Source organism: Cricetulus griseus, chromosome 2 (genome assembly GCF_003668045.3).
Source record: "Cricetulus griseus strain 17A/GY chromosome 2, alternate assembly CriGri-PICRH-1.0, whole genome shotgun sequence".
Lineage (NCBI taxonomy): Eukaryota > Metazoa > Chordata > Mammalia > Rodentia > Cricetidae > Cricetulus > Cricetulus griseus.
In genome coordinates this window covers 293,781,872-293,807,966 of record NC_048595.1, presented here as the reverse complement: position 1 = coordinate 293,807,966, position 26,095 = coordinate 293,781,872, and the positions used below count along the sequence as shown (strand labels likewise).

Below are 26,095 nucleotides of genomic sequence, written 5' to 3'. Positions count from 1 at the left end.
TCCTGACTTCTGATCCAGAGTCCAGTGAGCCAACTTAGAATCCCTGAGAATGGAAAAACAGGCTTGCAGGAGACCAGGAAAGTGGGGTGAAATCCTCACTGAGTAAAAGCTTCTGCTTGTCCTAAGAAGATGCGTTGTGTTCATTCCTAACTTTGAACTGCAATTAGTATTGTGTTTAAGGTATGCACCACTGGTTTTCCCTGGACATATACATAGAATGCCTGTCCAGATTCTTTTCACCCCACAGGATATTTGTCGGGGTCCAGCTCTCCTGGACTTAAGTCTTGGCAACTGGTCTATAGCAGAGTTCCTCCGGGAAACAATGCTCTGGCACAACCCTCCCATTTGCTCCTCCGAAGAGCAGGGGCCATGGTCTCAGTCACAGGAACCCCAAGTTGTTATGGTGACCTCACAGCAAGAGTGTTTAGAACACCCTCATCTCTGTGTCATGGAGAAGTAGTGAAATAAATGCTTGAAGCAATTAGAAGAACCTAGTTGGAAAGGAAGTTTCTTGTCTAGAGTTTTGCTTCCCATGGATACATTTGCTTCTGATTTTTGTGCAAAAACTGTTTTGTTATTTTTTCCCCTCAAAGGTCACGTGTGAGCAAACTTCCCAGTGACACTCAGGCTGCAGCTGTGTGCTCATCACCCACGAGACTGGTTCTCTTGATTGTCACGGGTGGAGACAGGATGCTTTGGGCACTGGCCCTGCTGGCTCTGGGCTTGGGTCCAAGAGCTTATGGTGAGTATGGACATAACCCTTGTCTGTGTTTGCAGTGTGGCTTAGCTGCAGGCAGGAGACCAGAAAGCATCTTGTCCTCTACATCTCGCATGGGAAACTTTCTTAATATGCTTATAAATAAAAAAAACCCATTGGCTTTTGAGTCTGTATAGTGTGAAGAGATTGTTTTTTGGAGACGTTAGGAATAGACACAAGTGCACTGCAATTAGTGTTACTGGAGGTTCTTTCCAGCCCCGTCCTTCAACCGCCTTGCCCCAAATAGGTACACAAAGACTTATATCAATTATTAAATTGTTTGCTGATGGCTGGAGCTTCTTATTGGCTAGCTCTGTCTTAATTATTAACCCATTCCTATAAATCTATTATTTCCACATGGTCTTGGCTTACAGGAGAATGCCCAGACCTGTTATTCTTTTGGCAGCCTACATGGCATCTCCTCCAGTGCCTCTCTGCCTACCTTTCCCAGAATTCTCCTCGTCTCCTAGCCCCACCTATCTTCCTGCCTCTGCTGGCTATTGGCCAAACAGTGTTTTATTCATCAACCAATAAAAGAAACATATATACAGAAGAACATCCTCCATCAAACTAGTAGTGAAGTACTTGCTTCACACATGGGCTTCCATTTTTAGTAGCAAAAGTCACAGATTCTAATTATTTTAATTGTGTTACCACCAATATCTTTATTAAAAATGATAATATCTGTGCTTCTGTAAGCAGTAGTTAATTTTGTTTTTAGTTTCTGGGCACCTGATGAGAAGCTATGCTTTGTTTTCACTTTCTAGTCAGTGTATTCTTTCAGATTATTGAGCCTGTTCTAATTTTGATGAGATCTGGTGACTTTTGTCATTGGCAGCTAGACAGTGACTTCAGACCACTCACTGATAGTCATGAGGTCCATTGTTGTCTCAGATCCTGACCCATAGGGCACACTAGTCCATTGAAGGTATCCATTGAAGGTATTTCTGTAGAAGTGAAAAGATGCCTATACCATCTGTTTAAGTGAGAATATCATCCCATCCTAAGAAAGCAACATAGGATTTAGGGGGCCCTCAAATCCCACAGTCAGAATTCAAATTCAAAGGTCTACTTTTTTTTTTTCAGTTCTCCTCTTCCCCAGTCACATGATGGAGGGCTGGCTGTGCTCAACCCAAATCTGGGACAAAGAACAACAGGGACCAGGGGTTGGAATTCAGAGGCCTAGTCTGCAGTGAGATTTGGGCAGGTGTCACAGTGCTGGCGTTTATGGAAGAAGGCACAGAAACCTTTCTGTACTGTAGCCCTGGAGAAAGCCAGCCTTTAGCATTGCAAGGAGCCTGCTATGGCTCAGCCAGGGTGGGAGACGGAGATGCAAGATAAACTCTGCATCTTGTCACTTGCGGGCTTGTGATTCTCCAGCCTGTGTTTTGGAAATCCTTACCTTCAGCCTATGGGTAACTGTCACTCTGTGGTTCCCTTTGGCAGCTGGTGACCAGGGTGAAGACACTTCATTTGACCTTTTCAGCATCAGCAACATAAACCGGAAGACCATCGGTGCCAAGCAGTTTCGAGGGCCTGACCCTGGGGTTCCCGCTTACCGTTTTGTACGCTTTGACTACATCCCCCCAGTGAAGACAGACGACCTCAGCAGGATTGTGAAGCTTGCAAGGAGAAAGGAGGGCTTCTTCCTCACAGCCCAGCTGAAGCAGGACCGCAAGTCTCGAGGCACACTCCTGGTGTTGGAAGGCCCTGGCACCTCCCAGAGGCAGTTTGAGATTGTGTCCAATGGCCCAGGGGATACCTTGGACCTCAACTACTGGGTAGAAGGCACCCAGCATACCAACTACCTGGAGGATGTGGGTCTGGCTGACTCCCAGTGGAGGAATGTAACTGTGCAGGTGGCTAGCGACACCTATAGCCTGTACGTGGGCTGCGATCTCATTGACAGTGTCACCCTGGAAGAACCATTCTATGAGCAGCTGGAAGCAGACAGAAGCAGGATGTACGTGGCCAAAGGTGCATCCCGAGAGAGCCACTTCAGGGTGAGTGTGCAGCATAGCAGGCACATGATAGAGCTTTGCTGAGGGCTCACAACATGGGGCAACTCAGTGTAGCTTTTGTGTTGGAAAGGGTTAATCTTGCCTTGAGGAAAGGTGTAGTAGCACTTAGTGTGGCACACGTGTGTACACTCTACACACCTGCACATACCTCATATACATTCGTACACATCACACATGCTCACTTGTGTGGCACCTAAACTTACATGATATGCAAACACGTGCTCACTTGTATAGCACAGTTGCTCACACAACACGTGAACACACCACACATTCACGCTCACTGCACCAGCAGGCAGAAGCATGCACACCATGCCCACACACCCTCACACATATGCACATGTACACACGTGTGCACACAACAGACACTCACACTTGCACTCACAAATACAATTCGGGCATACGGAATTATATACATATGTGCATGCATACATACATACACAAAGGACACATAAGAAGTTGTGTACACACATGTGCATCACACCTCTGCCCACATGGCACCCGTGCACATACTAACAACAGTGCATATTCATAAGACATGATCAACTCAGTGTGCATAGAAAACACATTCCTAAGCTATGAGAGGCAGAGCTGTGTCACAGGTATGCTGCATGTGGATGCCCAAGTCAACGGCTGAGGTAGGAACTTTCATGATCCCAGGAACCCCAGGTTACTTTATTAGACTGAAGCCACATCCTAGCCTTTGCTCTGGGAATGAAGGGACTGGGGCACTAAAGAGGAACTGAGTTCCTCAAGGAAAAGTTGCTGCTTTGTGAGTGAGTGCCTCCCTGACCCCTCATTGTGGCTAAAGACGTTTGGTTTAGAATCTGCAATGCCCCTTATTACAATGGCTTTCCTGGGGTTTATTCATCTTTCTCCTGACAGTGGAATCATACTGAGGCTCTGTGTTTTGACTCTCAGTGGTCCGTCAATATTGCACTCTGGTCCTCCCTCTCAATGCTGGGCAAAGGCAACCAATGGTGTATCCTGTAGGTAAAGTGTGTTAAATGCATTTTCAACTTATGGCGTTTTATCTTCTGATGAGTATATCCATTCCTCTCTCACGACAGGTTAAGGGACATTTGAATATTGCTCTCTTGGAGGCAGGCATGAACTTATTTGTGGAAGTGAATGTATGTCAAAGCTTAGTTATTTGGGTAAAAGGCCTAGATGCCCACACTTTGGAGATGCTGCCCTGACTGTCTGACTGGCCCATTCATGTTACATCAATGGCTCTTTCCTCCTGGTGTGACCCAGGGCTACCTTATCTGAACCAATAGATGTTTCTGAGACTTGAATTACAAACAAGGACATGGCCTTCCAGTTCCATGTGAGGAAATAGCCAGCATGTCCACCTGGGAACATATAGGGAACAAAATTCTCCTATCCCTAGGCCTCCCTCATTCTTCTCTAAGATTAATTTACTCCTAGTTAGAATTTTATGCTATCTTTGCATGCATGTGTGCAAGTGCATGTGTGTGTGTGTGTGTGGGGGGGGTAACATTTCCAAAGTAGCAGGAATAGGGGAACTGATACGAAGAAACTTCAGACCTAATGGATAAAGCAGAGACAACTCCATGCTATTGGAATCTTCTATTCTGCATCTATAAAGTGTCATCAGTCTCCATGAAGCTCATGGTTTAGCTAAAATTTTGTTCTCTGTCTCCCTCCAGGGCTTGCTGCAGAATGTCCATCTTGTGTTTGCAGATTCTATAGAAGATGTTCTAAGCAAGAAAGGCTGTCAACACAGCCAGGGAGGTGGGTGATCTCTGATCTAGGAGTTTTTGTTCTTTCCTGGTGGGTTGCTGGTGGGCCATGTATGTCTGTGTGCTCTGCTGCAGATTTGGATTAAGTGGGCAAATTTGCTAGCCAGCTTAGGCTTCTTAGTCCTTGACAATGGCAAATGGTCAAGGATTGATTCTCAATATATTTTAAGAATAACAATCCAATTTTGGGGGACATTCTGGGGAGATAGTCCAGTCTATGATTAAGACCATTCACACCTCTCATGGCTTCTGAACATATTCTAACATGGTGGTTCCTTCAACATGACATTTTAGACTCTCAGTTACAAGTCAACAATACACAGAACTGTTAAAAGCAAACACTTAAGCATTTCCAGAAGTTCTGAGCCCTTCTCAATAAACTGGACTTTCACAGGAGTCTAAATCTGTTCTCTTAAGATGGAGACAAGAATGGACTAGTTGGATTTATGTACTTTTATCCATGTGTCAGGACCCATTGTGAGTTCTCCACTCAGACCTTGGGCCTGTCAGAGACTCCCATTATCTTCCACTGGTCATGTCAGACTTGAATATTACATTCATTTGGAAGGCGATTTCATGAGCCTAGTCTCATGGATTCTTTGATGTTTGTTAAAGTGAGAATGTCTCTGTTTCAAGGCTAAGCCATTCCAACTTCACAGCCACAGCAGAAACTGGTTTAGCTCAAACATAGGTCTGTCATCAGCCCAAACCCAAACCCATCAACAGCAGAGGCAGGAATGAGTGAAGGCACAAATTGGTTTGTTTTGCTTAAGTCTAGGACACGAAAAATAGGTATCTTAGATATGCTAAAGATTTTAAAAACCATAAATGAAAAAAAGTGCTGAATAAAATCTACTCAAAATCTATTTAAGAGTGTCCCTGTCTACTTAGTTATACAAGTACTTGTATTAGCACCACTTCTATGGTTGGAATTACACTGGGTATATGGGCTTCCAGGAGCCATGTGGATTGCCACACATTTTTGAGCCCAAGCAATAAGCACTCAGTTGTGGAGTGAAGTCTGTCATCCCTTCCTTCTTCCCTCCCTGGAGCGCTCCCTTCCCTGGAGCCCTTCACTCTGGATTAGCTGAGGGCAACTATTTTTGGACTTGTCTACAATTTGAGAATTGAGGAGTCTGTGAATTCATGGTTCAGGCAGACTCCCTGTGATTGGGCCAGGGCTTTGAGTGTCTACCTTCGCTCTGAGGAGCCACTGAGCAGCAGAGCATACTGTGTGGAGAGCAAACAGTGTTTACTGGAGGTGTGTGTTCCTGCTATGAAGATACTTGAGTTTGCTTTTATTCTGAAAGGAAGTCCCTATAATGAACAAGCGGGTTACCATGGGGCATAGGAAGAGTGACAGGGAGGGCTAAGTATACAGACTGTGTTGGAGGAACAGACTTGGGGTTAGGGTTGAGGACAAGGCTCTATCCCTCAACTCAGCTTTATTGAGGTGTGTTATGTGTGGCCCTGCATTACAAATTACTTGTCTCCCATTGCTCTTCTCTGCCTTTCTCTGTCCTTAGGCTGGACCTCAACCCTGCTGGGGAACCATATAGTCATACAGAGTGGTTGACACCAAATGTCCTTGTGTTGGCAGATACAATTTAGCATGTGGCCACCCCAAGAAAGCAGACAGCTTCATGGGTGACACCTCAGGGGCTGTGCTGCACTGACCATGCTTTCTCTCCCTTAGCTGAAGTCAACACCATCAGTGAGCACACAGAGACACTCCACCTGAGCCCTCATATCACCACAGACCTGGTGGGCCAGGGTGTGGAGAAGACGCAGGAGGTATGCACACACTCCTGTGAAGAGTTGAGCAACATGATAAACGAGCTGTCTGGATTGCATGTCATGGTGAACCAGCTGAGCAAGAACCTGGAGAGAGTGGTGAGTGCCTAGTGGATGGCAGAGTTGGCAAGTGAGGGTAGTGGGAACAGATGGTAGTCTTTCAGGGAAGACTCCAGAGCCAGCCCTCCCACCAACCAGGCACTCGGGCCTCCGAGGACCACTACTTCAGTGCCTTGGGGAAAACTGATTAGAAAGCCACATTAAGAGGCTATCCAGGTCGGGCCCTTCAGGATGCTGGTCTACCACGAAGTTAGTGAGCGGAAAGATAGAGAGATACTAGGAAGTATTGCAAATAACAACACAATCAGCAGACAAAAGTTCTCCATGATAAACCTGTGCTTCAGGAAAATGCATCTTCCAGAGAAGAAAAGACATCCATGCACAGGAAGACATTTTATGTGCAGGACTGAGTGTTGAGAGGAGTAGCCTGCAGGCTTGAGGAATGTCTCAACCCTATGGTTTTTATGGCTGAATATGTGTGCCCCAAAGTGTGCAGAAGCAGGGGACGGAGTTGCACACTCCAGAGTGGGTGCTTTATGGCTTTGAAGAGTGAGATGAGAGTTGTAGTCTCTCCTGGCTACAGTGTCCTGGGATGCCCATGGAATTTCGAGAAGCAGAGAGGGGCAGGGGGAGCTCCACACAAACACTTCCTGAAAGGCTCCCCTATTTCTGGGGGAGAAAGTCCCATCCAAAGCCTGTGCAGAGTGCTCTTTGGGACAGAGGCTTCTGCTTCAGTTGGCCTCTTACTTAAGGTCCCCTGGTGGCATCATTTAATTCATTGCTATACCAGGAATTACTGAGTTCAGTGCATAGTGGTGGTCCTGGCTGGCTTGCCAGATGACCAGACAGCAGAGCTCAGAAAAGACAGGGGTTGAGCATGGGGCCTGGCAGCTCCCTACAACTGCAATGTGTTCCATTATTACTTAACATGAAGTCAGAGGTCAAGGAAACATGTGAACCCCTGAAGCTGCAGGAAGCCACAGAGATGGTGTGTTTCTGTGTGTATTTGTAGTTGAAGGTTCCTGACATTCCTCTGATCCCCAAGGCCTATTACCCCAAGTTCAGACATTGTACCTTGGGGGAACCAACAGAGTTCTGAGGCGGCTATGGCAAATGTATACATGTTTAGTGGCATTTGGTCAGGTTTCACCCCTGGTATAATGTCCAGGTGGTCAATATTGTGGCCATCTTCTTCCTTGTTATTACCTCAGCACTCATCTTTCATGTCCTATCGCTGAGCAAAAGGAAGAGCCGGTGAATTCATAAACTGGCCTCTCCCCCCTCCCTTGACCTCTGCCCACTGTGCACAGTAGTGTTTTTTGAGGCTTGGTTAGCCCAGGGGTTGAGGGAATGGTACTTATGCATGTCTGTGTGGTGGATATTAGCTGTGGGTAGGGAAGGGGTAGGGAGACCAGTGTGTATAGCCAAGTTCTGTGATGAGGTCTTGGTTGCAGAAGTTCGAGTGGTTTTGCAGTACCATCAGTTTTTTATCAGTACCTAGTATCCTCATGCAGTTTCATCTACACCTGGGGCTTTAGCGCTTGACCTCAGCTCCTCCATGGAGGAGGGCCATTGAATCCTTATCCCAATTCTCACCTCTGTTTTCAGTCCAATGATAACCAGTTCCTTTTGGAGCTCATTGGAGGCCCTCTGAAGACAAGGAACATGTCAGCCTGTGTGCAGGAGGGCCGAATCTTTGCAGAAAATGAAACTTGGGTTGTAGACAGCTGTACCACATGCACCTGCAAGGTGAGTTTTCAGAGACAAGTCCTTCTGGAGACAGAAGTGCCCTGCACAGGGCAGGCATGTTCAAATTGACATGTGTAGATCCTAATGGCTGGCAATGACCTACTCAGCACATATGTATAAAAGGTGTTTAGATACACGGAAGGCTCAACATGAGAGCCATAGACATGGAAGGGAACATAGAGGTAACTTAAATTGACCTCTTGGTGCTATGCATAAAGAAATCATACCCTGGAGGGTGGAGTGGCTTGTGCAGCATTACCATGTGCAGAGAGACAGTGGGGACACAGCTGTATCGTTCTCCACTAGTGTGTATTTGATCCCATTCATCTCTGACAGGGCCTCAGTGCTCACAGAGATGTCTGGGAAGCATAGTCATTACCAAGAAGACCGAAGTGGTTTAGTTTCTTCTCATCACTCCCTGTCCGTGTGTTGACCTATATATCGGGGGATCTTGGAATATTCTGTCATTCTTCTTCTTCTCCACCCAGAGGGCTCAAAAGCTGATGTTGTCATCTCTTTGCTCATGGTGGGAGGGCAAAGTGTCAGTGCTTGCAGAGTCCCCTTGGGCCTGCATAAACCCTGTATTTGAAGTAGGATTTGTAGACAGAAAAAGGCCTAGCTATCTTGCTGATCTTTCTTCATCCAGCTTCCGTGGCAATGCCTGTTACATTAGATAACTGTTTTTCCAAATATTTTTCTATTGTTTCAGAAATTTAAAACAGTGTGCCATCAAATCACTTGCTCACCGGCCACTTGTGCCAACCCATCTTTTGTGGAAGGCGAGTGCTGTCCATCCTGTTCCCATTGTAAGTCTCCTGTGGTAAGAAAGCTGTGAGCCCTAGTGGTTGCTTCTGTTTATTTGTTTTGTGGTTTGACTAGAGGAGGGTGAGGCTGGGATTCCTAGAGGCAGGCAGTGGAGGAGGAGCAGAGGCAAGGCTAAGGCTCTACTTCAGCCACTAGCCAGTGGCCAGGAAGCTATTGAGCTCTAGAAAGTAAGTGCCTGCAGCTGTCCTGTTCTGGCTCATCCCAGACAACAGGCCCCTAGTGATCCTGCAGTGACCAATGTCCCAACTCCCAAGCCAAGAACTAGGCCCCTGTGTCAGTAGCCAGTGTGAGCAAGAGCTTCAGCTAGACCTGGGCTGAGTGATGACTGAGCAGTTGCTGTGAAACCCATGATACAGTAAATAAACACAGAATCCAGAGACAGTTACTCAATGATGCATTCAAGTTACAGAGACATGGTCCAAGTGACACAGAATTGGACTATGGTGGAGCCAGTTCTGTGAGGTCTGAAACTGTAGAGATGGAGCTGGGCTGGTGTGAAGGGAGTCCTGGAGGCTCTGATGAATTCTAGAAGCCCCTGAGCTGCCCCTTTTAGACTCAGCTCAAAGCCTCACTCAAAATCCCCTCTGGTCTTGGATCCCTGTGCCAATGCTCTGGATCTGGCCTCCGGGTGATGCTCAACTGCAGCTTCCCCACACGGTGGGCAGCCCTTCCAACCCAGTCACCCTGTGTCAGGCATCAGACTCAAACTCAGGTTCCCAACCCAGTCACCATCCCTGAGTGTTCTGGATGCCTCAGCTCAGGTTTTATCCCAGTCTGTCTTTCTTGTATGTGTCCAGAATCCCAGTTACTTGTTCAACACAGCAATGCCACTACCACAGTACTGGGTGCCTGAATCTGCTTCCCCTAAATCGGTGAGGACGAGAGCACAGCAGGCAGCCTGGGTGCTCTGGCTGCCTGTGCTCAATGCTGTTCTTGCAGCTGCTCTTCTTTCTTTCCTTTATTGTCCAAAAGGACTCCTAATAAGAGACTCCCTACTAAGAGATCCCTGCTGAGAGACCCCTACTATGAGACCCCTACTAAGAGACCTACTATATACTGTACCTTTAGTTCAAGTCCCAGCACTGGGACACCATACCCTGTGTGCCTGTGGGAAAAAATTTCTTCAAGAAAATTGTCTTTTTATTAAATTTTTTAAAAAGTGTTTGGAAATACATTATGCAAGCCGTAATTCCAACCCGTGGTTGACATGTTGTTACCTTATATGTGTCAACAGAAGCTGTGCAGAAATGACCTCTTGGTGACTTTGAAAATGCTGCCTGTAGACACTTTCTTTAGGCGCCATCTCCTCCACTCTGTGGACTAGCTTCCTTAAACACATCTAGATTTGTTATGATAAATCTTTCCGCCAAAAGCCGCTGAGTCCCACTGCCACATGTGCGCTTTATGCCAGCTGCCTGCCTGAGTTAGGGCCCCAATTAATACACAGAGAGACTTGTATTAGGTTCAAATGCTGCTTGGCCAATGACTAGGATTTTCATCTGTTAGCTCAGTCTTAATTATCATAAATCTATATATTTTATAAGACTTATCTTATCGGACGCCTTATTGGCTTCCCTCCTTGTCGGTGGATCACATTGCTCTGCTGGAGGAAGAGTGGAGGGGAAAAGGGGAACCCTTCCTCTTTCCTTTGCTTAAATATGAGTCTCCTTGCTATGTCACTTCCTGCCTGGATCACCACTTCTCTACTACATTTCCCAGAATCCTCTTTGACTCCTAGTCCCGTCTAACTTGCCGTCTCATTGGCCAAACAGTATTTTATTTAACAATCAATAAGATAAACATACACAGAAGTACTTCCCCCATCATAGATTACTCTTTTTTTTTTAATCACCCCATGTTTTCTTCCCTGAGATTTGCTCTTCCCTTTGAAGGAACTCCAATTCTTGCCCAGAGGGTGGGCCTCTGCCCATAGAATTTCCCTCCTGCCAACCCCTCCCTGTTAAGATGTCTCTAAAGTAGTCCCCACATGGCTGCAGTACCTGACTTCCCTGGGGCATATGAAGAGGGAGAATCCAACCTCATGTGTGCGTGTACTTTCTTGGTTAGCTTCAGACAATGACGAGGACTGGTCTCCGTGGGCAGAGTGGACTGAGTGTTCTGTCACCTGTGGCTCTGGGACCCAGCAGAGAGGAAGGTCTTGTGATGTCACCAGCAACACCTGCCTGGGCCCCTCCATTCAGACAAGGGCATGCAGCCTGGGAAAATGTGATACACGAAGTGAGTGTACCCCTGCCATATGCCAGGGTAGGGTGGATGGCTCTCCATGTGGGTATGCTAGCAACGGCTATTTGCCGATGTCTGGAGGCTACGGTGTCAGGGAAGGTTTTTGCCAATGGAGAAGCTTTCTTCTGGGTGAAGATGGTGCCTTTTGCCTGCCCTCTTCAGTGGAAACAGGGATTAGCTGGGAAAACAGATTTGGGGATTGCCTAGCCTGGGATCACAGCCTCTTTGTGCTCTTTATGTCAGTCCGCCAGAATGGTGGCTGGAGTCACTGGTCACCCTGGTCTTCATGCTCCGTGACTTGTGGAGTTGGCAACGTCACTCGCATACGTCTCTGCAACTCTCCAGTACCCCAAATGGGTGGCAAGAACTGCAAAGGCAGTGGCCGGGAGACCAAGGCTTGCCAGGGTTCACCATGCCCGGGTAAGTAGGTGATGCTGGGAGCAGTGATGTCCTGCCTGAGTGGGACATCTCTCTATGATGGCTTGTAGAGTGGGCCACCACGGCCCACACAAGCTTAATCTGGTCTCCAAATCAAAAGCCAGCCCAGCTTGAGCTGGGAGGGTGTGGTTGTCTTTAATGTGAGATCTTGCCCATCCATGGATCCCCACCCTGACCTCCTAGTTAACCTGATGTCTTTGTATCTTGCCCAGAGCAATCAAGTGGACAGAGATTGTCATTTGCAGAAAAATAAGCCAGACTTGGAGCGGGAAACAAGCAGAGTGGGTCTCAGGACAGGACTGTTGAAGCCACAGCAAGTTGTAATTTAAGGGACACACAGCTTAGCATACCAGCACCTCCCGGGGGGGGGGGAGGGTGCTTCTGTAGTACCCAGATCTTCACTGCCTCTCTGCCCAATGCAATAAGAATCAATTCCATAAAGTGTTTCAGACTGGAGACTGGTCTACACTGGAGAACTGGCTCAGTAAGGAAACAGGCTTCTGGCTATAAATGATTATAAAGATTTTCTCTCAGAGACAAAGCAGTCTATCAGCAATTCTGCAATTAATACCACTCCCTGAATCATGGCTGTGGAAATCCACAGTAGGCCAGCCCCTCCCCTTTCATTTATACACCAGTCTCTTCAACTGCTTTGAATAGCCAGGGTATCAGTGTCATCTTCCCTCTGCCCTTGTCAGTGCCAATAATACATCCAGTCCTCCATCTGCCTCTCAGACATCTTTTCTGGTTTTCTCTACAGTTGATGGCCGTTGGAGCCCCTGGTCTCCTTGGTCAGCCTGTACAGTCACCTGTGCTGGAGGGATCCGTGAACGGACACGTGTTTGCAACAACCCGGAGCCTCAGTATGGTGGGAAGGACTGTGTGGGGGATGTGAAGGAGCATCAAATGTGCAACAAGAGAAGTTGTCCTATTGGTGAGTAAAAGGGCATGTCTGCATGTGTGTCTGCATGTGTGCATGCATGTGTGTATGAAAGGAGCTGCCCCACTGGTGGGTACCAGGGCATGCACTCTTGTGTGTGTGTGTGTGTGTGTGTGTGTGTGTGTGTGTGTGTGCATGCCCACATGTGCATATGCGTGTGGCATCCGGTCATAGCCCTGTCCCTCATCCCCCATGCAGATGGGTGCTTATCCAACCCGTGTTTTCCTGGAGCCAAGTGCAACAGCTTCCCTGATGGGTCCTGGTCCTGTGGCTCCTGCCCAATGGGCTTCCTGGGCAATGGCACCCATTGTGAGGACCTAGATGAGGTTGGTACCTCCACCTTGGGCAGCAGGGTGTCCTGTGGAGATATGGAGAGAGGCTCACTTCTGTTTGTCCTCACAGTGCGCTGTGGTCACAGATATTTGCTTCTCAACCAACAAAGCTTCCCGTTGTGTCAACACCAACCCTGGTTTCCACTGCCTGCCTTGTCCCCCACGCTACAAGGGAAGCCAGCCCTTTGGGGTTGGCCTGGAGGCTGCTAGGACAGAGAAACAAGTAAGTGGTGCTGACCTTACCTGTGTTTCTAAAGTCTTAAAAAAGTCAGAGAAGTCTAGGTAAGTGGAGATGGGATAGGGAAGAGAACGGACAACATTGTTGAGAGAGGGATGGAGACAGCTTACCTTACAGAAGCCTCTCATGTGCTGTTCATCTGGGGCCTCTCCTACTGACACGGGGAATCCATGTTTTCATGCAAAGGGCCTGTGAACTTCTGGCAGCAGTGACACCTTGGTCAGTTCTTGGATGCTATAGCAAAATGGCAGGGTAGAGATAAAGGAAGGACACTTATTTATCATAATTTTGGAGACTGAAAATCCTAGACTAAGGACCAGGCTAAGCCAGGTCTTTGTGTTGTCATTGCATTGCATGGCAGGAGGGGGGGGGTGGGGAGGGAGAGGGAGAGACCAAGAGACAAAGATAGATACAGAAAGAGAGAGAGAGAGATTCAGCTTTGATATGCTGAAGTGGGAGGAGCCTGATGACCACACCTCCAATGAGACTTCACTTCCTTCAGCCACCACACTGGGACATAGATTCTAACACATGGCTTGGGGATCACAACAAAGTCATTGTGGGTTGTGTCACATGGTAAATTCAGAAACAATATTTATCTGGCTCAGATAACCATTAAAAATATACAAGCCTGCTTCCTGAGAGATCCAAATTAGTACTTTGGGAGCCCAGCATGATGCCATACCCCCTAAGTCCACATACAATGAGCCTCTTGGCATTCTCGTGGGTACCCATGGCCACTTCTGTCCTAGTATGTCCTGTCTGTAGTTCTTACTACTCTTGGTCTTGCAGGTATGCGAGCCAGAAAATCCATGCAAGGACAAGACTCACAACTGCCACAAGCATGCAGAGTGCATCTACTTAGGCCACTTCAGTGACCCCATGTACAAATGTGAGTGCCAGACTGGCTATGCCGGTGACGGGCTCATCTGTGGGGAGGACTCAGACCTGGATGGCTGGCCCAACAGCAACCTGGTGTGTGCTACCAATGCCACCTACCATTGCATCAAGGTGAGACTCACATTTATCTCAGGCCAAGAGCTAGGACTGTGTGCTTCAGTCTCTCTTTCAGTCAGTGGCAGGGGTCTATGCCTTAATCCCTCTTCATTGGTGCAGGATTTTGCTCTCTATCTCTCTTCATCAGCATAGGGTTCTACCCCTCAATTCTCTTCAGTCAGTGTAAAAGTCTGTCCCTTAGTTCCTCTTCAATGATTCACTGCCAGAAAAGATTGGGCCAATTTGGAAGCAATGATCTAAATAGTGAGAAACTCCAAATTGTCTTGTTCCCTCCCACACTCCACATGAACTTCCTACTTTGAGACTGGATGGTGTTAAAGCTACACATTTTTCTACAACTGCAGGCATGAAGAGAGCTTGGGTCTGATTGTGGAGTGTACAGGTATCTATTGTGTGGGAATCAAGATTCACTAGACTCAGTACAGGTTAAATGAAGTTTATTCGGGGAGAATGCACTTATACAAGAAGATGGTGACGGCTGCAAGTTCAAGCTCCAAGGGTTCACCTGGGGTCCCCTCCGTGACCCGACCAGAAGCAAGAGAGCACCACCTGTCCAGCCTCAGACCTAAACCCACTCCATCACATCTGCACCTATGAGGAGGCTTCTTCCTCTGAGGCCTATTGGCCAGTGAGGGCCAAGCTTGCATACATACTGGGGCTGTGGGAAAGAACCGGACTCTGAGCATCTGCTGCTCTTCCTCTCCTGGGACAGGCTCTCCTCACTTTCCTCTGTCCTCCCATGTGTCTGTTCCCTTCCTGGGGATCCTGGGCTCAGGACAGGGCTCCTTTTGTCCTGTGTAGCAGTGACATAATTCCTGGGGTAGGACTTAAAAGCACAGCACACGTCCAGGCCAGCTGGCTCTGATCACCATTCCTCTGCTTTTATCTGAGGACTTGTATCTGATATTTATATCCTTGGCTTCACAAGTCTTGTTTTATTTTTCCTTGTTTTTGGAAAGGTCACTTTGGAATGCTTTCATAGTTGTTCTTCCTCTCCAAATCACAGGACAACTGCCCCAAACTGCCAAATTCTGGGCAGGAGGATTTTGATAAAGATGGAATTGGAGATGCTTGTGATGAGGATGACGACAATGACGGTGTGAGCGATGAGAAGGTAGGATGGGTGCTGCGAGACCAGGACTCTTAAACAATGTCCCCCCAAAGCTGGTCTACTGACACATATTTGTGAATAGTTCCCAGAAGCCACCAGTATGGAAAGCTGTCATTGCAAATGCTGATCAGCTGGTGCATGGGTCTCCCCGTGATACAATGCAGAAACTGCTCAGCAATGTCACTTTCTTTAAAAGCCCTTATTAGCTTCCCTTTCATCTGGTGAGCTGTGCTTGAGGGAAGTGACAAGTGCTACAAGCAGGAGGTTTAACATGTGGCTCACAAAGCCCCCTGAGGATGGGTTCTTGATGGGGAGGTTCAGTGTTCTTCACTGCTCATCCATCCATCCATCCATCCATCCATCCATCCATCCATCCGTTCACTCACCTATACTCTCATCCATTTGGCTTCCCTGTGAAGCAGATGAAACAGCCAATTTGCAATAGGAAACCTTAATCCTTATGGGACAGGACAGCTGTATACATAATTGTAACACCACACGATATTGAAAAGGAGCTTGTGGAGGGCTGGACTGGCTCATTTTTTTTGCCTCTTTGTTGGTTTTCTTATAAGTACTGGACTGTCTTATGGCAATCTGGTACATGTTCTGTGTCCTTTCTGAAGTCCTTTTTCTGGTGTTTCTAGGACAACTGTCAGCTTCTCTTCAATCCCCGTCAGTTAGACTATGACAAGGATGAGGTTGGAGACCGATGTGATAACTGCCCTTATGTGCACAACCCAGCACAGATTGACACCGACAACAACGGGGAAGGCGATGCCTGCTCTGTGGACATTGATGGGGACGGTCAGTGGCTCTGCTTCTTTTAGTGACTCAGTGTCTCTGCTTCTTTTAGTGACTCAGATCAGGGTTACAAGTGAGTGGACCCTTTGTGCACTCAGCTCTACAGACACACATCAGCTAACCCTAGATAGAGAGTTGAAAAAGAGATTGCATCCAATGAGCATGTACAGACTTTAAAGCTCATTTATTTATGTGTGTCTGAGGTGTCTGGAGGGGGAGGGTGCCGCCCTGTGCATGTGGGGGTCAGAAAACAACTTGCCGGAGTTGGTTCTCTCCTTCCACCTTCTTGAGACAGGACCTCTTTGCCTTCTGTCTCATTGCACTCCAGACAAGCTAATCTGGGACCACCCAGATGATTCTCCTTATCTTCTGCTCATCTTGCCGTGGAGGGGCTGGGGTTACAGATACTAACCACTGCATCTGGGTTTTGTTTGTCTGTTTGGTTTTGATGTGAAATTCTGAGGATCAAACTTGGGTCATCAGGCTTGTATTGCAAGCACTTTTACCCACTAAGCCATCTTACTAACCGCTAGACCTTTATCTTGTCATTAAATGAAACAACAAAATTATAGCGTAGAGATGACTTTTAAGTACGTAGGAGGTAGCAACTAGATTGTTTGTAAATATACACCATTTTTGTGTAATGGGTTTGGACATTCTGTGGATCCTGGTAGCAACCTTCTATGTATGCCAGGGCCAATTGCACTCACAATTCTGAACTTCTTGGAGGAGCTCAACTTTTTATCTTACGAAACTGATCCCTTAAATAGCCTGCCTTCTCCCATAAGCCTTGGGCTCGTTCTTAGAAAACCACAATCTCCTGCATCTTCTTCCATTAATGCCAGCTCCACAGCTGCCATAGCTTACTCCCTTCATTGCATCTCCCTCAGCGAATGTGCATCTCAAACATCCAAGCCTCACCTGTCTGCTCTGAGAAAGGCTTGAGGAGAGCTGTCTCACCTTTGTTCCATTTCTTGTTGTTTATTGATAAGGTCTAAACACAGCAACTGGGTCCCTCCGGAGGTGGAGTGAAATGGGTGTACCCTGAGAGCTCTGACGTCACTGCAGGCTGACATTTGACCTTGAGACCTGGTGGCCTCTCTGTCTTAGGGGGTCACTGTAGAGCCAGGAGACACTCAGATCACTGCTCTGCTCTACTTCTTTGTGTACCCTGTGAGTCTCAGTCCCCCCTCTCCTTACCCCTTCCCAGCCTGGAGTCCCTTCATCCACTTTGACTCACTCTACCCTGATATTTGGACCCATCTCAAAGTGTGTCTTTTTGTAGAGCTTTCCAGTGAGCTTTTACATCCAGCCTTATCCTCAGGACAGTCTGGACCACTCTGCCTTCTCAGAGCTTGATGTGGTCAGCAGGTACCTCATTCCATCTTGATGTAGGCTAGTACATCTGTTACACTGGCTGGGGCCTCAGATTCTTTATACCCTGTCATTTTAGGGATTTCTTTCTATTGGCCTTCATACCTCCCTCAAATGCCCTTCTCTTCCTTGGGCTGAGGCAAGGCCAGTGGTCAGGGTCCCTTCTTTCCGATTTGCTAGTTATAACCCTTCACTTTGCCACTGTATCTTTTTAAGAATTATCATTTCTCCAGTACTGGTGGACTTTGTTACCTATTTTCAGATTGCTAAAACCCTGGCCAATCTATCTCCACCATTGCTTCTCTCCTCCCGTTCATAGATGTGGAGGCAGCATCACTCAGAGCCTAATACATTCCTGTGGTCTTAACACATATTTTCTGAGATCTAAGTGAGAATAGCCAATGCTGCAAGCACAGAGATAGGCCACATTCACCCTGTTCACATTGGGCAGCATCACCACAGAGAATTCCCAACATTAACTAATTTTAGGCTAAGGGAATTGGGACTTTTTTTTTTTGAGACATGGTCTCACTGGGAATTCAAATTTTAATGGAAAATATATCATACACTCTTCCATGAATCTAATAATCTTTACATTTTTGCCATTTTCTTAGTGAGAGTTTGCATCTTAGGATGGGAAAATGACATACTTTCCCTGAACTTTGTGCATTACTACTTTGTTTCTTCCACCAACAGATGTTTTCAATGAACGAGACAACTGCCCCTATGTCTACAACACTGACCAGAGAGACACAGACGGTGATGGTGTGGGCGACCACTGTGACAATTGCCCCCTGATGCACAACCCAGATCAGGTGACGGCATGTCTCCCAACAGGGATCTGTGATCCTAAGCTGAGCCTGTGAGGGTGACCAGCATCTCAGAACAGGGCATTCCACATCCTCAAACAGCTCCATAAAGACGATCCTGTGTGGTTCTCTTCTGTTCTGCCAAGATGACAACATAGATTTTTCTATAATCTCATCTTGGGCCTCTTAGAGAACCCATTGTATCTAGGTGGCCACAGGCCAAGTAAGGAAGTGGGGAAATTTGTCTCCATGGTTACCCTGAGGCAAACCCAGAATCAGCTAAATCTCCAGACTTGTCTTTGGAAGAGACAAGGAGGATGTGACCTAGAAATATGGCCTGCAGAGGGTACAGTAACAAATGGTGGGGAAAGTGGTACCCGTGATTGTTGAGTGGTAGTTAACTACAGTAAGTTCCCTGTGGGACTGGGCACAGGCTGGGAGAACCTGAACTCAGGCGTCTGGATTCTTCCAGGTACTGTTTTGTGTTGTACCCCCTGCCCCCAGTGCTGGCCTGTAACACAATGGGGGCGGTCTACAGTCTAGCACCCTAGCCTTCATGTGCTTCCTCAAGGGGTATTCATGGTGTTCACTTCGTGTTCTGTCCTTCAGATGGATATGGACAATGATCTTGTTGGAGATCAGTGTGATAACAATGAAGACATAGATGATGATGGCCACCAGAACAACCAAGACAACTGCCCATACATCTCCAACTCCAATCAGGCTGACCATGACAATGACGGCAAGGGTGATGCTTGTGACTCTGATGATGACAATGATGGTGTTCCAGATGACAGGGACAACTGCAGACTGGTCTTCAACCCAGATCAGGAAGACTCAGATGGTGGGTGCCTCCCTCAGCTCATATGTGTATTGCAAACTGCATGAGTAATCCCACAGAGGCAGAACTTCTCTGGTTATAATGAGGCCACTTTAAAAGTCAGCAGGATGGCTATCTTAGGGGGCTGTCCACAGGTATGGCTGTTTTTCTGTCTAGCCCTCTTGGCAGTTTCAGCCTCTTCTTCTGTATTTACTATTCTACCAATGATAGAGGAGAAATGTGTTTGTGTATGCCAGGATAAGGAGCCCTCTCAATATCCATGTACTTTTGAAAACCTTTGGCAATCGCTTATGAAGAAAAAGGGTCACTGGTGACATGATTTGGGGAGTGTTATTTTGTATCTAGTAACTAAAATAGGGAAAGTGTGAAATGGAAGGTCTTGTGTAAATCTGTGGTCTGTAGCTGTGCAAGCTCTGGAGGAAGTCATACCCCAGAAAGGACTACAACCCTGAATAACAAAGCACGCAGCTGTGCCTGCTGATAGGCTGGCAGTAACTCCCTCCCAACTGCCAGCATGATCCAAGCACTATTTGGAAGACATTTATCCTGAACAAATGGAGACCAGGAGTCCTGGGGTGTTGAGCCAATGTGACTCAGAAGCACGTGAAAAGGCTGGCCAAGGCCCAAGGGCAGCTCTGATCTTCCCGGCACAGGGAAGAGGATTTTCAGCAGAAAGCTCCCAGCTTGATGCAGACCACAGTGTAGACAGGGGGAGGGTGGGATGAGGGAGGGATTTGGCTCATCTTGGAAGGGGACTGGGAAGGAGGAGAGGTTGGCATACCTAGGCAGACACTATTAACACTTTTAAGATGCCATTATTAAGGCTAGGGATGTAGCTTAACTGGAAGGGCACTTGCCTGGTGTTCATGAAACTCAGCACTACACAGACAAAGCATAGGGATGAATACCTATATAGAACTCAGGAGGTAGACCAGAAGTTCAAAGTCATCCTTGAGGTAAGCCCTACAAGGCCCTCCCTGTCTCAAGAAAAGAAAATGCCTGTACAACTAATTATGTGTGTCACACAGTAGGGGAGCTTGTGATGGTGGTTGCAGAACTGGAAACTAGCTTGGAGAATGGTAGAATGAAGATACCAATCTTGATACCAAATATGGTTTCTTTTCTTCCTTTTGAAATAAGAGGTTACAGCAGAGTGCCCTGTCTACCTCATTGCCTCTGCCTAGGGGCATCTCACTGTGGCAGAGGGCTGGGTCACTGGCATGACCTATCCCCCTTTGCATACCAACCTCTTTGGGCCCAATCTCCCTAGGGAAAGTCATGTGTGTTGCAAAGGTTCTATTTTAAATACCAAATAAATTAAAATGGCTCCAATTATTAAGAATGGCAGAGATGAGCTTAGAGAGACATTGTCAGCTGCCTCTGAGTGTGAAGGGTGGAGCTCTTGTGAGGGCCTTACCACGCTATCCTCGCTATCCTCGGCTGCAGGATTTGCTGTGATGTTTTTAAAAGTATCTCCAGGAGTCTTCACAGCTTTACAAGCTCAATGCTTAGGAGGTAGCTGACTCTCAATTCATGGTTATCTGCAAGGTACTCAGCCTCAGATCTTAGGGGCCCAGAGGAGTCTGCTTATGCACTGCAAAACAAGTGCAAATCACCCACCTTGTCCCCTGTGCTTCTTTCTTCCTTATCCACAGGCGATGGCCGAGGCGATATTTGTAAAGATGACTTTGACAATGACAACGTCCCAGATATTGATGACGTGTGCCCCGAGAACAATGCTATCACTGAGACAGATTTCAGGAACTTCCAGATGGTTCCTCTGGATCCCAAGGGAACTACACAAATCGATCCTAACTGGGTAATACGTCACCAAGGCAAAGAGCTGGTACAGACAGCGAACTCAGACCCTGGCATTGCTGTAGGTGAGCCTGAGATCCCAAGTGAGGTGATGCTTTTGAGTGGCCAAGTGAGGCCATGTGGACAGGATTCAAGATGATATTTTCTGGTAGCCTTACCCTTCCTTGGTGTGTAGAATAGTCTCCCTTCATAACCAGGTAAGGGGCTATGGGAAAGCACAGGTTTGCCTCTCGTGTCTATTTGATGTTCAATAAGCCAGCTCATATTATGGACTGTCTGAAATGGTACATGACACAGTGGGACCTCTGTGTTCTGGAGCCCAACAGAAGTATTGGTTAGGTTATAATTCTTGTAACTTTTGCTAATCTCTATGAAGTTCATGGGGCAAAGCCAATCTAAGTTGCTTAGACCCATGTTTCTGTGACATGGAGCCCAAAGGGGATCCCTGAGATGCTTTTTCCTGGGCCTCCAAACTATGCATATTTTCTCTGTGTCCAGGTTTTGATGAGTTTGGGTCTGTGGACTTCAGTGGTACATTCTACGTCAACACTGACCGGGATGACGACTATGCTGGCTTTGTCTTTGGCTATCAGTCAAGCAGCCGCTTCTATGTGGTGATGTGGAAGCAGGTTACTCAGACCTACTGGGAAGACAAGCCAAGTCGGGCTTATGGCTACTCTGGCGTGTCACTCAAAGTGGTAAACTCCACGACTGGTACTGGCGAGCATCTGAGGAATGCCCTGTGGCACACAGGGAACACAGAAGGCCAGGTGAGGGACTGGGCAATTGATGATCTCTTCCAGACAGACCCTACACTCTCATTAATTTTAAATTATGTTCTTGGTTAATTTTTAATCAAGTAGAAATCATTTTAATAGTTGGTATTGAATATCTACTTCATTAAACACAGAATGCCCAGTGCTCCTGCCAGCATAGTTGACAAGCTTGAACACTTGTCCAATCTCTTACAGAGTCAGGACTTGCCAGTGTCAGTGTCCTGTTCATAGTTTCACACACAAGGAGAGAAGATCTGAATTCAGACCCATGACTGTCTGGGCCAAGTGTTCATGCTCTTGGTATTAACTGTAACACACTATGCATTGGATTTAGGTGCCCATTGTAGGTGCCCATAGGTGTGCATAGTGCATAGTAGGGTAGATGATATACAGTGTCTGAAAAATATAGCATATAAAGCAAAATATATCAGAGAGGCAATCCAGTAAGTGGGGTCTTACTTTGCACAGTCCAGGGGGGCAAAGAATGGTAGAAAGGCATGTATCTCATCCTTCAACAATGATGCTTCCCCACAGGTGCGCACGCTATGGCATGACCCCAAAAACATTGGCTGGAAAGACTATACCGCCTACAGGTGGCACCTGACTCACAGGCCTAAGACAGGCTACATGAGGTAAGGGTCCAGAGATAGGCCCCTGGGAACTCTCTTCCCATTGGATAACCAGTCTGCTTTCCCATTGGATGGCCAGATGGCTTTTCATTGGCTGTACAGTTACTCTGCTTTTCATTGGATAGACAGAGTGCTTTTTCATTGGGTAGACAATCTGCCTTCTTTGTCTTCCCTCCCATCAGAGTGTATCAACAGATAACTGTGCCGTATGAACTCTTTCATATCTTCTCTGGGTTCCTCAGTTTTAAATGACTTTTCTCATCTATCTTGCATTCTTACTATGCATCACTTACTTTAAAATCTTGAAACAAATCTATGTCTTAAGATACTTGTTGGGTGATGTGAAAACCCATTCCACATCCATCTGGATAGAATCTAGGATTTTGTATATGATAAGCAAATGTTTTATCACTGAATCACACCCCTACTGGTTGTCTTGTGTTTGCAGATCCTTGAGGGTCTGGGCAGGTGAGGAGTAAACTGGTGTGTAGGGTGTGATATCCCTGCAAAGGGGCCCCATCTGCTATGTACTCCATTAGGGAGTTCTGTGACATTACTTCCCACTTGGGCCAGGAAGATAGTCCCCACTATCAGACAGCTCTTATAATGGGACAAAGATGGGACTTGAGATTTTCATGGAAAATGAAAGCTAAGAGGGCCATACTCAGGGGAAGACCTGGCTCCAGGGAAGAGAAAAAGGCACCCATCCCCTACAGGCAATCAGGAAACACCTTTCAATCTTCACACTGCCTTGGCTCTTAAAGGCAACCTTTTTCAAACCTGGGTGATTGTAGTCACACACATACTGAGGGTGTAGCAGCTTTGCTTGTGAGAAGAAATGGGCCCTTCAGACCCTGCTGCCTGATAGGGACTCTGTATTCCTACAGGAAAGGCAAGCCTGGCACAGTTGCTACAATGCTGACCAGAGAATGGACTACAGATTCCTGAGTGTAGCTCTGTGGTAGAGCAGAGAACTCTTGGTCAGCAAATTCAAGGCCATGCTTTCATCTTTAGCACCAAACAGGGAGAGTAGATTCATCTTGATCAACAGCTGGCATCCAGAATCAGCCACTATTCTCCGGTGAATGTGTGGCAGAGTTCAAGTTCTCTTTTTAATGTTTACTTCCTTACCTGTTTTAGAGTCTTAGTGCATGAAGGAAAGCAAGTCATGGCTGATTCAGGACCGATCTATGACCAAACCTATGCTGGCGGACGGCTGGGCCTGTTTGTCTTCTCCCAAGAAATGGTCTACTTCTCAGACCTCAAGTATGAATGCAGAGGTGAGTGCATGGTCTCAACAGGGAATGAATGATGAGGAAGGGCAAGTTTAGGCAATTTATGTCCTTCCTCCCTCCCTCCCACCATTCCCTCCCTCCTCCCTCCCTCCCTCCCTCCCTCCCTCCCTCCTTTCCTCCTCTCTCTCTCTCTCTCTCTCTCTCTCTCTCTCTCTCTCTCTCTCTCTCTCTGGTTTCTTTTGTTTTAAATCGAATCTAAATGTCTTTGGTAGGATAAATATTTTCTTATAGTCCACAGGCAATCTGCCACTGTACTTAGTCCTATAGTGTCCTCTTTCCATACTCTCTGAGTTTCTAGGGGCATTTTAGATTACTATCTTCACTAAAAATTGAAAGAAGGAAGGAAAGGAAGAAGGAAAAGGAGAAGGGAGGAGGGAAAGAGTGGTAGAAGGAAGAAGTGAGAGAAGAAAGGAGTCTACTTCTTTGTTTTACTGCTAGAAGTTTGGTTCAGAGAAGTACTCTGAACCAAAGTACAAACCCAAAAGCAAACTTGACTCCCGTGTAGTCTAATGACATGCCTTCTTCAGAGGAGATCAGTAACACTCAGAAATGTTTGTCAATGCTCATACCTTGAGAATGATACACAGATCAAAGAGAAGCAAAGATAAGAACATTATTTTCTCTCCTTCCACTGAAGGTCTTTTTCTGATGATAGGACTCCATTGAAGAGATTTCTTTTTTTTTCAATGTGTCCACTCATTAATCTATCCATCTATGCACCCATTTTTCCCAAATCCTGTTTGTCTATTTGTCCATCCAAACACTCATCCATCCTTCTATCATTCTGTCCATCCACTCATCTCTCATCTACTCATCATCCAAACATCTATCAGTCATCTGTCAGTCTGCTCTATCCATCTATTTTATGTGATACATCTTAAAATTAATATGATGATAATTGGGGTTATAGGTAAAACAGATACATGTAATATTAGGATTTTGGAGCCCTAGACAGGAGGATTGCTTCATTTGAGGTCAGTCTGAGCTATATAGCAAGTCAGCCTGGGCTTCAGTATGAGATGAGCAAACAAAGAAACATAATAAAATAACCCTTGGTTGTTCCATCCTAATCGCATTGTCCCTTCTCTTCTTCTAGATGTCTAGAGAGCAAGGCTACAGTTCCATCCATGTGCTACAGACACTGTTTCCTAGAAAAGTCGGTCCGTCTTGATACTTGCAGCTTCTTTCTCTTTTGGCATTTCCTGTTTCTTGACCTTAACTGAGTGGATCTTCACCTCCTTCATCAGCACCAAGTCCAAGTGCCTTCAAATGACAAATAATCAAGGGAGCTGCAAGATAGGCATCTAGCCTGCTTCTGGGAAAAGTTAAAGGAACTATGAGACTCACTGTGGAGTGAAAACCGAGCATGTTGCTGCATTGCCTTTCCTTGTTTGTTTAAAAAGAATGACGTTTACATGTAAAATGTAATTACTTGCAGTATTTATGTGTATATGGAGTTGAAGGGAATATTGTGTATAAGTCATTCTCATAAATTAAGCATGAAAAATATTGCTCACCTACTTTCAATGCTTAATGTTGTCACTATTCTTGGATTCGTGCTGTTCTACAATGACACACAAATCCTGTAAGGTCAATTTTAAAGAAAGATCAGGTGAACTTGGCTGCAGTAAGGAAGAGGCCAGAAGATAGTCACATGACTGTGGCCCCTTGTCCAGTGATATTAAACCCTGACTAATCCGGAACATAGAAAATGATTGCAAAATTAGATGAAAAGCACTTCTTACTCCTCTTGGAGTAAGGCTGACTTGACATAGACAAAGGCAGTGTGCCATTGCAAAAGGGGATCTTTCAGGTCTCCAGATGTGGACTTTTCAGAGCTTTCAGAACAAAAGCTCAGTGGAGGCAAGCACCTCCTATTAAGATGGCTGCCGGGGCCAGCCTTGTGGAGAGCCTAGGCTGGAAGTGAAAGGGCTCTGTATAATGACTGCTAGGATCTCCATCTGGGCATCCTTTCTTGCTCCTGTTACTAGGAAACAGACTGGGAGATAAGTTGGCAAATGCACTTTGGTACCCTACTCCTAGTCTAGGCTTCTGAATAACGCAGAAGTTGCTCTTGCCTAATTTGGAAACTTATTTCATTAAGTTTCCAAGTGCAACTGTTTTGTTAATATTTATTAAATGAATTTGCAATGTAGCCCCACTCAGCAATAACTTATTTTTACCATACAAAATAACAAATATGTAGAATAATTTCTAGAAATAAGCATATGACAAGGATATAATGATATAAAGATACACTTATCAAAATAGCTGTTGGTTGAAATACAAGGCTCTAAGCCATGACAAAATGGGACCTTAATACGCACAGTTGCCAATGATTTTAATTAAGTTCTTTTTACTGTTATCTATGTGCTGTGTATAGGTTTTTTATATTTTAATGTTGAAGAAAACACCTCCCCCCCAGACACACCCATTAATCAGTCACACCATAACAGACATATG

General features: G+C 46.3%; 1 protein-coding gene across 1 annotated transcript; it reads left to right on the top strand.

The window, feature by feature from the left end:
* Positions 1–596: 596 nt before the first annotated feature.
* On the top strand, positions 597–26,095 carry Thbs2 (thrombospondin 2). The gene is made up of 21 exons (XM_035440453.1): positions 597–742; positions 2,204–2,760; positions 4,449–4,533; positions 6,238–6,434; positions 8,004–8,144; positions 8,854–8,950; positions 11,037–11,207; positions 11,457–11,633; positions 12,412–12,585; positions 12,790–12,917; positions 12,994–13,146; positions 13,954–14,172; positions 15,185–15,292; positions 15,934–16,093; positions 18,161–18,279; positions 18,883–19,117; positions 20,770–20,997; positions 21,431–21,702; positions 22,243–22,340; positions 23,478–23,617; positions 24,729–26,095. The coding sequence occupies exons 1-21, from the start codon at positions 691–693 to the stop codon at positions 24,734–24,736; spliced, it is 3,519 nt and encodes a 1,172-aa protein (XP_035296344.1). The 5' UTR covers positions 597–690; the 3' UTR covers positions 24,737–26,095.